The sequence below is a fragment of the Cyprinodon tularosa genome, unplaced genomic scaffold (assembly GCF_016077235.1).
Source record: "Cyprinodon tularosa strain WSP-4 unplaced genomic scaffold, ASM1607723v1 ctg19, whole genome shotgun sequence".
NCBI classification, from domain to species: domain Eukaryota; kingdom Metazoa; phylum Chordata; class Actinopteri; order Cyprinodontiformes; family Cyprinodontidae; genus Cyprinodon; species Cyprinodon tularosa.
This window is the reverse complement of record NW_024038678.1, coordinates 562,752-574,791: the sequence shown is the minus strand read 5'-3', so window position 1 is coordinate 574,791 and position 12,040 is coordinate 562,752. Positions and strand designations below refer to the sequence as shown.

At 37.9% G+C, this 12,040-nt stretch overlaps 1 protein-coding gene across 1 annotated transcript; it reads right to left on the bottom strand.

The window, feature by feature from the left end:
• Positions 1-235: 235 nt before the first annotated feature.
• Positions 236-8,308, bottom strand: ttll9 (tubulin tyrosine ligase-like family, member 9). The gene is given in 14 exon segments (XM_038283137.1): positions 236-388; positions 523-647; positions 856-969; positions 2,857-2,927; positions 3,977-4,035; positions 4,157-4,257; positions 4,337-4,361; positions 4,465-4,555; positions 4,663-4,727; positions 4,810-4,850; positions 4,852-5,004; positions 5,085-5,173; positions 7,148-7,292; positions 8,265-8,308. Coding segments are annotated over 14 exon segments (1,194 nt in total). The 3' UTR covers positions 236-317.
• Positions 8,309-12,040: the final 3,732 nt, after the last annotated feature.

Here is a 12,040-nt window from a genome sequence, read left to right as displayed (position 1 = left end):
GAGATTAAAATGGACACCAGTTGATTCTAAAGGGAAGTATTTGCTCTAGATTTAATTAAGGGGGCTAGAAATGAAGGAGGATTTAATATAAAATTGCACTATGTTACACCTTTTTACACCTATTTTTTAACATAAAATACAGGACGACATTTTTGTCTGTCACCCACCCTTCTTATTGTACGTTCAGAACTGATCTAAAATTGAAATCATGCTTCTACACATTTAAGGAAGCTGAACATCTGTTACCCGTTAGAACTGTAAAAAAAAAAAGGGCAACGAAAAAAGTTGCAAAAGCATGTTAAAAATCCCAGCCATTATTACACCTTCTTCTGAAATGGTAATGGTTTAAAAAGACGGCCAAGCTGCTTTTCCCTGTCATTCGCACATCCTGGAATGAAGAGCAGAAAAAAATACAGACGGTTATTATTATTTTAGTGATTTGGACTATTAAACAAACCCCTGTTAACAGAACGCTTATACATATACATCCATAACATAGCATTCAATTCAATGTTAAGTTACCCAAGTATGTGTTGGTATAGAAGCATGAACTGTCAAATGTTTCTAGGCCAACATCCTCTCTATAGACAGGCCCATTGTTCCGCATGAGATAGTAGCCTCCCACTCTTTTCTCCTTGCCTGTCAGCCTTATGATAAGATACAATCTCTTAGTGCTTGTCATCATCTATACAGACTTTATCTTGAAGTCCGATTATATACTAGTCCATCCTTAGCTTTATAATCATAGCTTGCAATTCTTTTATACTGAATGAAAACTAATATTTTCAAAGTCTGCATTGAATGAAAATACAGAGAGCTCTAACAATTTATCAAAGTGAAAATGAATCATTTTACCTTCCCTCCGTATCAATAATGTTCAGAGTGTCCTCCAGCAGTCTGTACTTCATCTCATAATCCTCCTGATTGCTGGGCAGGTATGATGGCGATGCATTCACCTCAATTAACCACCTGTGAAGAGATGGAGGATGGCATTCAGCAAACATTTACAGGTGCTGGTCATAAAATTAGAATATCATGAAAAAGTAGATTGATTTCAGTAATTCCATTTAAAAAGTGAAACTTGTATATTATATTCATACATTACACACAAACTCATATATTTCAGATGTTTATTTTGTTTAATTTTGATGATTACAAATGACAACAAATGAAAATCTCAAATTCATCATATCAGAAAATTAGAATATTGTGAAAAGGTTCAAAATTGATGGCCCCTGGTGCCACACTCTAATCAGCTAATTAACTCAAACCACCTGCAAAAGCCTTTAAATGGTCTTTCAGTCTAGTTCTATAGGCTACACAATCATGGGGAAGACTGCTGACTTGACAGTTGTCCAAAAGACGACCATCGACACCTTGCACAAGGAGGGCAAGACACAAAAGGTCATCGCTAAAGAGGCTGGCTGTTCACAGAGCTCAGTGTCCAAGCACATTAATAGAGAGGCGAAGGGAAGGAAAAGATGTGGTCGAAAAAAGTGTACAAGCAAGAGAGATAACCGCACCCTGGAGAGGATTGTGAAACAAAACCCATTCAAAAATGTGGGGGAGATTCACAAAGAGTGGACTGCAGCTGGAGTGAGTGCTTCAAGAACCACCACACACAGACGTATGAAAGACATGGGTTTCTGCTGTCGCATTCCTTGTGTCAAGCCACTCTTGAACCACAGACAGCGTCAGAAGCGTCTTGCCTGGGCTAAAGAGAAACAGGACTGGACTGCTGGTGAGTGGTCCAAAGTCATGTTCTCTGATGAAAGTAAATTTTGCATTTCCTTTGGAAATCAAGGTCCCAGAGTCTGGAGGAAAAGAAGAGAGGCACTTCATCCACGTTGCTTGAAGTCCAGTGTAAAGTTTCCACAGTCAGTGATGGTTTGGGGTGCCATGTCATCTGCTGGTGTTGGTCCATTGTGTTTTCTGAGGTCCAGGGTCAACGCAGCCACATACCAGGAAGTTTTAGAGCACTTCATGCTTCCTGCAGCTGACCAACTTTTTGGAGATGCAGATTTCATTTTCCAACAGGACTTGGCACCTGCACACAGTGCCAAAGCTACCAGTACCTGGTTGAAGGACCATGGTATCCCTGTTCTTAATTGGCCAGCAAACTCTCCTGACCTTAACCCCATAGAAAATCTATGGGGTATTGTGAAGAAGAAGATGCAATACACCAGACCCAACAATTCAGAAGAGCTAAAAGCCACTATTAGAGCAACCTGGGCTATCATAACACCTGAGCAGTGCCACAGACTGATCGACTCCATGCCACGCCGCATTGCTGCAGTAATACAGGCCAAAGGAGGCCCAACTAAATACTGAGTGCTGTACATGCTCATACTTTTCATGTTCATACTTTTCAGTTGGCCAACATTTCTATAAATCCTTTGTTTTTATTGGTCTTCAGTAATATTCTAATTTTCTGATATGATGAATTTGAGATTTTCATTTGTTGTCATTTGTAATCATCAAAATTAAACAAAATAAACATCTGAAATATATGAGTTTGTATGTAATGTATGAATATAATATACAAGTTTCACTTTTTAAATGGAATTACTGAAATCAATCTACTTTTTCATGATATTCTAATTTTATGACCAGCACCTGTACTTCCCTTTGGAGCCAGAGGGATAGAAAACCCTACATGACAGCTGTTCATATTTATACAGTCCCTCTGTGGATAATTAACTCACCGTAAAAATAATATCATAGCATAGCTATTTTATTTTATTTTAGACAAGTATATCATATTCCATGTTGGTTTATCTGTTGTTTTTTTATTGTGAACAGAGCAGGAGTATTGTAAAACAGGCAAAAGCTCACTCTGGTAGTTTAAATAAACACTGTTTGAGGTTCTGGTCCAGTAGAATGTCATAACCATAGAGCTCAAAACAGTGTTTGTCATTTATAATGACCTTTTGATGTTGAATATGCTATTTGCAACCCTAAATGAGTATAAAACCAGAACAATGAGACACTGGCTTACCTTTAATGCCATATAGCAACATAATGTATTGTTAATTGTTTTTAAAAATGTTGATACCATTTAAACTTCCCAGTAATTTTGTTGGATTACAAACTTGGAACTAGTATATGTCAGATCAACACAATGTTGTGGAGAATGGTAAAATGGATGAAAAAAAACCAGCAAGTTTTTCATTTAAAAAATTAAAATTTTTTACTTTTTTCCTGTGCTGATGGTCAAGCCCCCTTTCATTTATACCATTGGTGTATACAATCTTTATACTAGCTTTAATTGTGGTAATTTTCTCTTTGAAAATAGGTCATAGTTTTGGATGGAGAGCATCGGGGACATGAGTTTTTAAGTGTTGCTGTGGATCCTAAATGAGCTTCAGATGAGGATTCTGACCCGACCACTGAACTCACATTCACATTCAACTGTTACTGCATGAAAAACATATGGCACTTGTTGTTTTTCATCACCAACTAGATTTGTATGAGCAAAGTTTTCAAATATTTAGCCAAAATACTATTTTTAAGCAGTTTACAGTTAGAGATTAGATTACAAACCATAGCTGGATCCCTCATTTACAGTATTTATTTCTCTCTAGTATTAGTATACTATTTACTTTAGAGAGGTTACCAAGCACGATATTGCATGATAAACAACTAATGTCAATTTTTCTTCGGAATATAAATACGGGTAGTTTAAGTACCACTAGAGCACATGTACCACAGTTTATCAACAATTGATTTTAACTTTTGACTAACTTCCCTATAGAACTTAGCCTCTGAAAGTTTTTTATTACTGGATTTTACTCTATTCAGCTGGATTTATCTTTCCATTAACTCACACTGGTGTCCCTGTCACTAAGGGAGGAAAGCCTCCACACAGCATGATGCTGCCAACACCATGTTTCACTGTTAGTTCACTTCCACATGATATTTAGCAGTAAAAAATACTTTTGCAATGTATTGTACAATTTATTTTTACTATACATACCTTTTCTGGATCGTAGTCAGACGCAGTCTTTTGAACAGACACGTTAGTGAGGTGCATGTCTGAAAAGCAACACTAAGGAGAACAGAAATCTGAAGGAAGAGGAATCTGACGAATTGGATTACACTGAACCATTTCATCCCAATCTTTGCAGGGGAGTTTCAAACACGCATGAAGGGATGCACTTATCGTCAATGCTGCTGAGGGAAAAAGTGCTTGAGATGCGAGCAAAACCATCTCTGTATAACCATGCTCTTAAAGGAACGTACTGAAATAAAAGGACAATATGCAGATATAATGATGCAGAAATGTAGACATGGTAAATAATACCAAATGCTTAAAGGCTTAAGCATGGACAGGACATAAACTCTCAGATCAAATTTCCTGCCTGTCCTAATGAAAAACATCAGGTTTTACAACACATGGACATAGGATTATGTGATATCTTATATACAGTACAGCATACTATTTTTATTATTCCAGCTCATTACCATTAATCAGGTAAGGGTTCTCTATGTATCTCTGTACCATGTACATTTCCAAGTGTGCTGCATCTTTCTGCTCCTCTCTGCGGGAGCTTTCCTGTCGAAAAAACAGGTACAAAAGTCTGATCACACAGATATGGAATTTAAATCCAGATTTTAGCTAACTAATTCCCCAAAGAAGACATTTAAGTGAAAATTAATTACCTTCTCCCAGTCTATAATGTCTTTCAGTTTTCTGAACAGGAAAATCCCTTTGCCATGAGATTTTCCTACCTAAAATCACAACAATGTTTCTTGGATCTTCTAATTAGAGAGTAAAGTATAATTTTTCTTTTCGTGGTCCATTTTAGCTTATTGGCTTCATGATCCAAAAAAGAAAAAAGAAAGGAAAATCTAAATTTTTTCGTCGTTAAAACAACAAAATTTGACAAATAATGATTTCTTACCTCGCAATGGTTGGGAAAGTGATTGATTCTAACATGTTCCTCCATGTTTGTGTGGTCAGAAGTCCAACCCACGTCACACCAGTTGAAGTCCATTCCATCACTGAAATTAGAACAGGACATGAAAAAGAATCCAACTTTTCTTCAAAGCCTTTTTTTTTTAACCTATATCCCTGAACTCACTCTTTTACCACAATAAAATTAGGTCTATTTTGCAGGACATCTTGTATGGTGCTGTGTGGGTCACATAACGAACACAACTTCTTGCAACCCTGAGCAGAAGCAGCAACAGCATCACAGCTCTCAGCAGCTTATTATTAATCACTAACCTTTCCTCACTTTTTCCACTGTTACTTAAAGCTTTCCCTCTAGATGTCTGCAAAGATAAACAAGACTTAATGCAAGCTCACTTTTTTTGTAAAAATAACTTAAGATAAATAAAACCTTGAACTGTTTCTAATTTATTTATGATGCTTTAATAAGACCTGCTTTATTTCTATTCAGAGGGTAATATTCAAGTCTTTCCTGAATTACAATTTAAGGTAGAAATTGGGGGAAAATGTAAATACAGTATCAGCTACTATAAAGGAACATAGTAGCTTAAATAAGAATATTATTTCTTCCCGTGGTGTTGATCACGCTGGAGGACATGCAGCATATGTATCGGTTTACCTATTTATTGCCAATTTATCCCTCAACCGGATTTTTAAAATGAGTTCTGCATTTGATTTCAACAAGTAATTAAAGTTTTATGAGGTATTTTTGGTGTAGGTCAGAATGCAGGGCAGATACGTAAAATCAGTTTCCATTTTCATATCCAGTACTTTCTTCTCTTATTTTGAGAAACAGGCTGGCCATCTTCAAACGGCCAAGTTTTCTATTTTTTTTCCAAGGAGTTTACAGGACTTACTGTTCAACCACAGTTGTAAAATACATCTTAATTATCAGCCCATTTAACAAAATAATTATTCTGAGAGTATTTATAGCATATAAAACCCTCATTTGTATCCCAGGAATTCAATTATTCCACATAGCTCATTAGAAGCGATGGGAAAAATTTCCCTGGCCAGGCTAGGGAAGCATCACACTCTGTTACCCAATCACTTTAACTATGTTGTGAGATTGAGGCTATATGTGATTGCTCATCCACCAGAGAGCACTGTTGCTACAGTCTAAAATGTTTGACCACAATTACTTTAAAAAAAAGAAAGAAAAAAAAGTAATTTTGGTGCCAAATTAATGGAAAGTTGTCAAAACAAATCTGTTGATATGAATGGGTAACAAAACTAGAGGATTAGGGCCACTGTGGGGTGGGGGTGGTTTAACTGATTTTTCGATTTTATTTCAGTTTAGTATGGGGAAAAGTCAGAATTCTTTTTTCTCAGAATTCTGACCTTTTCTCAGAATTCTGACTTTTTTCTCAGAATTATGACTTTAATCTGAGAATTCAAACTTTTTTCTCAGAATTCTGACTTTAATCTCAGAATTCTGACTTTTTTCTTAGAATTCTGACTTTAATCTCAGAATTCTGACTTTTTTTCTCAGAATTCTGACAGATAACAAACATGTTAGCATCAAGCCATAGCCATGTCTGTTTTAGAGACTAGCTCTCCTGTTTTAATGACCTCTTGCTCCTCTATTACAGTTTTTTCTGATTGCTTAAGCACATTTTTTGTAACTATTGGCTATTTTTGCAAAACTCTACACACAAATAAGAAAACCTTTCACCCAATTATCAAAACATTGCAGTTCTCTTGCAAAAGCGAACACAGCTAGATTAACTCCTCACACCTTTGTAAAAATGGTGTTTTCGTATCAAACAGTAAACACAAGCCATCATCTACTAAGCACACAATGTGCCAACTACACACTGATGGTATGAATACAAAACACATCTGGCTTTCTCTTTCTCTGTGTACAGATGTCAATTTGAGGTCATACTTTTGTCATAGTGTCATGTAAACATATAAGGTTCCAAATTTCAAGTATTGCTGTTTATTCACACTCATCAAAACCAAGACAAAGTCAGAACACAAAATAGTAATTTCACAAAAAACAAAAAAAAACAATCAGCCTACATCATGTCGTCTTCCTGGGTCCGGCCACAAAATTTCGTCCACATTGCATGCAATATCCTCCAGTCCAAGGCACCGGGGAAATTATCTCCTTGAATGCCGTATGCAGGCCTGACATGATGCCTGGTCAATATCTCCACATGCCTCCTCCATTGCCTGTAAAAGGGCTACCTGTTGATGAGGATGACGGTCGTACACTTTCCAGCGCCAGGCAGAGAAGAACTCCTCAATGGGATTTAAGAATGGAGAGTATGGAGGCAGGTTGAGTGCCATGAAGAATGGGTGGTCTGTAAACCAGTTGCGGACCAAAGCAGCCCTATGGAAATTAACATTGTCCCATATGATGACATATTGGGTATGCTCTGGTCTCTGAACAGTGAGCATGTCATGTAAGGTGTCCAGGAATGCAATAATGTGTGCAGAGCTGTATGGGCCTATGGTTGCATGATGGGGAACAACACCATTTTGGCTTATAGCTGGTTATGTTATGTATTGGTTATGTCCAATAATGTTCCTGTCACGTCTCCTGGTTTTACTGAGGTTAAAACCAGCTTCATCTACAAAAAGTAGCTCATGTCCCATGGCATCTGCTTCTAGTTCCATCACTCTCTGGACAAGACAAAACAAATGCATCACATCAGGCCCATGCACAGCACTACAGTATGCACTTCCAAATTCAGAACCATTGACACTATAGCTTACCTGCACATAGTCATATCACAGTTGCTTTACATGTTCTGTGTTTCTCTCGAAAGGAACTCTGTAAATTTGTTTCATTCTTATTCTGTGGCGTGCAAGTACACGACTTCATGAAGAAATGCTTATTGCCTATTTTGAAAGATGGTGTCATTATCAATTATTATTATTTATAGTGCTTAGGCTGATTGCAAAGAGAACTAATTATCTAAAACAGTTTTCACATGTGAAAGTGTGCCAGACAGTTGGCAAAATAGTGTTAATGATAGCCATACATGTGTATGATTTTACTAGGAGTGTGTTGGAAATTTGGTAATAGAGTGTTGTGCAGTGAATTGTGCCTACAGTTTTGCAAAATGTGTGGTACAAAATTGCAAACTGAGTGCAATGCAGTGTTTGTGCTTTTAGTTTTGCAAACTCAGTGAGTGGTTTTGCTATACGTATTAATTGTTTTAGAAATTGTGCTACAAGAATCACGATTAGCGCTTAAGCATTCAGAAAAAACTGTAATGAAGGGACCCCTCGGGCACGTAAAAATTTGCCTCATTCCGTCATTTTCCACCATTGTTACTGGCCCTCTTAAACAACTCACATCTTTGTCAGTGAAGCTGAGTGCTCCCACATCTCCACCTTCATTGTGCCCATCTACATTACAGTTTTTTTGGATTGCTTACACACTAAAGTAAAAAATAGCACACTATTAGCAAAACCTTACACTCAAGAAGCAAAACATCAGCCCATATTTGCACAACTATAAGCACATTGTCAACCTCACACTTGTTGCAAAACTCTACACACAGTGATTGGCAAAACACTAAACACACTTAACATACATTACACACAAAAATCTATTATAAAGTCACTTCCTTGCAATACCAAAGCACTGACTGTCAAATTACCACACCTTCCAACCAATTGATTCAACACAGTCATCAGGTGTGCAAACACTTGTTTGCTTAATTGTAGACACACCAATCAGGTGTATTAGCAATATAAAAAGCAGCAGGTGAGTTCATCGGTCTTCAAGCACAATGGAAAGAGTCAGAGAAATAGTAAGACGAGGTGGAGGACGAGGACAAGGATGAGGACGACAAGGAGGAAGAGAAGGACAAGGAGGAAGAGGAGGAAGGGGAGGAAGAGGAATCAACAGAGGAGGAATCAACAGAGGAGGAAGAGATGGAAGCCATGCTGGAGGTAGAGGAAGAGGAAGACAAGAACGTGCTCAAAGAGGAACGAATCTGACAAATGAGGTCCGCGCAACACTGGTTGACCACGTTGTCAACCACGGCCTGATGATGAGGGAGGCTTGACTGAGAGTACAGCCAAATCTAAGCTGATACACAGTGGCAAGTGTGGTAAGAACATTTCGACTGGAAAATAGGTATTGTAAAAATATCATCATATCAAAAACATCTGCACGGTTTCAGCAACTGCTTACAGTACTGTATTCTATGCACTATCAGCACTTCTGTTACCTTTTCCTGTGAAATTACTGTTCTATTGTTTACTGTTTTTGTTTCTACATAGGATTGAGGGTCAGGAACGACGAGGGGGAAGGCCTCCTATGTTCACAGAACAGCAAGAGAGGGAGATAGTAAACATGGTTTTGGCCAACAATGCTATAACCCTCAATCAGCTCCAAGCTAATAATAATAATAATAATAATAATAATACATTTTATTTAACAGCGCCTTTCTTGACACTCAAGGTCACTTTACAAATAATACAAAAAAATAAATAAAAAGAGATGAAAATACAAAATACAGATACAGGAACATAAAAAACAAAAAAACAATCATGGATAGGGAAAAGAGCAGTATATCACAAATAAGCGAGCTGGAACAGATGGGTTTTGAGTCTGGCTTTGAATAAGGGGAGAGAGTCAATACTGCGGAGGTCAGGAGGAAGTGAGTTCCAGAGCTGGGGAGCAGAGCGGCTGAAGGCTCTGCTCCCCATGGTGACAAGTCGAGCTGGGGGTACAGTGAGGTGGATGGAGGAGGAGGATCTAAGGGAGCGGGAGGAGGTGGCAATGTGAAGGAGGTCTGACAGATATGGAGGAGCAAGGTTATGGATGGCTTTGAAAGTATAGAGAAGGATTTTAAATTGAATTCTGAATTGAACTGGGAGCCAATGGAGTTGGTGAAGAACAGGGGAAATATGATGGAAGGAGGGGGTTCTGGTGATGACACGAGCAGCAGAGTTCTGAAGAAGTTGAAGTTTATGGAGAGATTTATGAGGGAGGCCAAAAAGAAGAGAATTGCAATAATCAATACGGGAGGTGATGAGGCTGTGGATAAGGACAGAGGCAGTATGAGTGGTGAGGGAGGAACGGAGACGGTTAATGTTGCGAAGGTGGAAGTATGCAGACCTGAAAACTGGTCAATAATATAAAATAGCTTTATCTGGAACAGATTCCTTTTGTAATGCAAATAGTCAGGTAGAATTTCAACCTCAGCTACATAATATAAATAACTGATCTCCTTTATTAAAGACTAATAAAAACATCAGAATAGCCCATAATGAAAACGACTTGCAGCTCCCACACTGGAAAACAAATCCATTCAGACTTTTGTGCCAAATTTTTGTTTCACAACTTTCTCACTGAGCAGATAAATGATCACTCAAGATCCATATTGTAGGTGTTTTCCTGTATATTATTACATATTTTGCTTTTATATTCAAAATAAATTTTATTCGTAACCACATGGAAGATTAAGCAAAAGAAGATTTGTTAGAGTAAAGTAGGAGAGCTTAAATCACAAACAGATGATGGGAACAAAGCCTTGTTTCTTTTTTCTTCTTCAATAAATCTCACCCTGGAGAGCCTCTAATAAAGAACCAATTATTTTTCAAACTGGCTTCTTTCTGTCCAGAGACATACAACACTTACTTTTGTTACCCTAAAATCCATGTGTTTCAGAGACATGCCCGAGCTTCCAGTGAGAACCCACAGGTGCAGGAGTACATGGAACCTCTACACAGAGAAGCATTTGCTGTGATTCCCATCGCACAGATTTTATGTGATGTACAAAGACAGAGCAGTAGACAATTTTTAAATGCAAAGAATCATGCATGGCTTTCACATTGTTCTACAAAAGAAAGATCTGTAAAGTGTTTTGTGCGTTTCTACGAAATATTGATTCTATACTTTATAAAACCACCTTTTGTTGCATTGCATCTGCAGCTTTTTTTTTTGGGGGGGGGTATATCCATATAAATTTGTACATCTAGGGAATTAAAACATGATTAATCCTCATGCTGACTTTTTCAAGTAATCTCACAGATCTTATCTGGTGTAGAGCCAGAACTTTGACTAGGCCATTATATATGATATATATAATATAAGTGAGTCTAAACCATTTAATTATAGGCCTGGAAGGATGATAAGGATTGTCCTTAATGAAGGTGAATTTCCACCCTTGTCTCAAGTAGCCTACTGTACTTTGCCAACTCCCATGAGTTTTTGTCACTATATAAAATGAAAAACATACATGCAGCATGATGCTGCCAACTCTATATCCAACTTTTAATTATCAAAAGATTCTCCACCTGGCCTGACTAATGCTATTTTCCCCAACTTTTCAGTTTTTCAACACCATGTCTTGGTAAATTTGTTGTTTCATCTTATTTTTACATTTTTAGATTGGTTTTGTACATCCAAACCATTCAAAATTTGTGTATTTATTTTTATAACCAAACACTATCTCATGCTAATTACAATTTCAAATTTTAAGGACATGTAAATGATAGGCGCTTGAGCAGAAAACAATCCAACCTTCTCTCTTGTTTTTCTCTATTTAAACAACTTCCCCTCCTTGAACAGCCAGCTTAATGTGGTGGAGGGGTTTTAGTGTCTGGATGATCCTAAAGGCTATATTGGTATGGGCTCAAATGTTCCGAGTAGGCTCTCCCAAGGTTTACAGGGTCTGGGTGACGTGTCAGACAAAGAGCAGTTGACAAAGCCCCCATGATGAACAAAAAAATTGAGACACATTACATCACCTGGTTCAGCTGAGCCCCTCCCCGTGATTCCATCATTCTGCTGGAGGACTTCAACACCCATGTGGGAAATGAAACTGACACCTGGAAGGGAGTGATCGAGAAATACAGACCCCAGTTCTGAACCCAAGAGGTGTTTTATTAATAAACTTCTGAGCAAGTCACAGATTGTCCCTTAATGAATACCATGTTAAAATAAGGATACCCAACTGCCTCCGGAGGGAAAAGCAGTGCTTTCCTACCCTGTTTTCAGTGGGAGGCGGCAGTTGCTGACCCTGAAAGAGGACGGTGGAAGGAATACTTTCAGGATCTCCTTAATCTTGCTGAAACGCCTTCCATGGTGGATGAAGAGATGGAGTGCTCAGACCC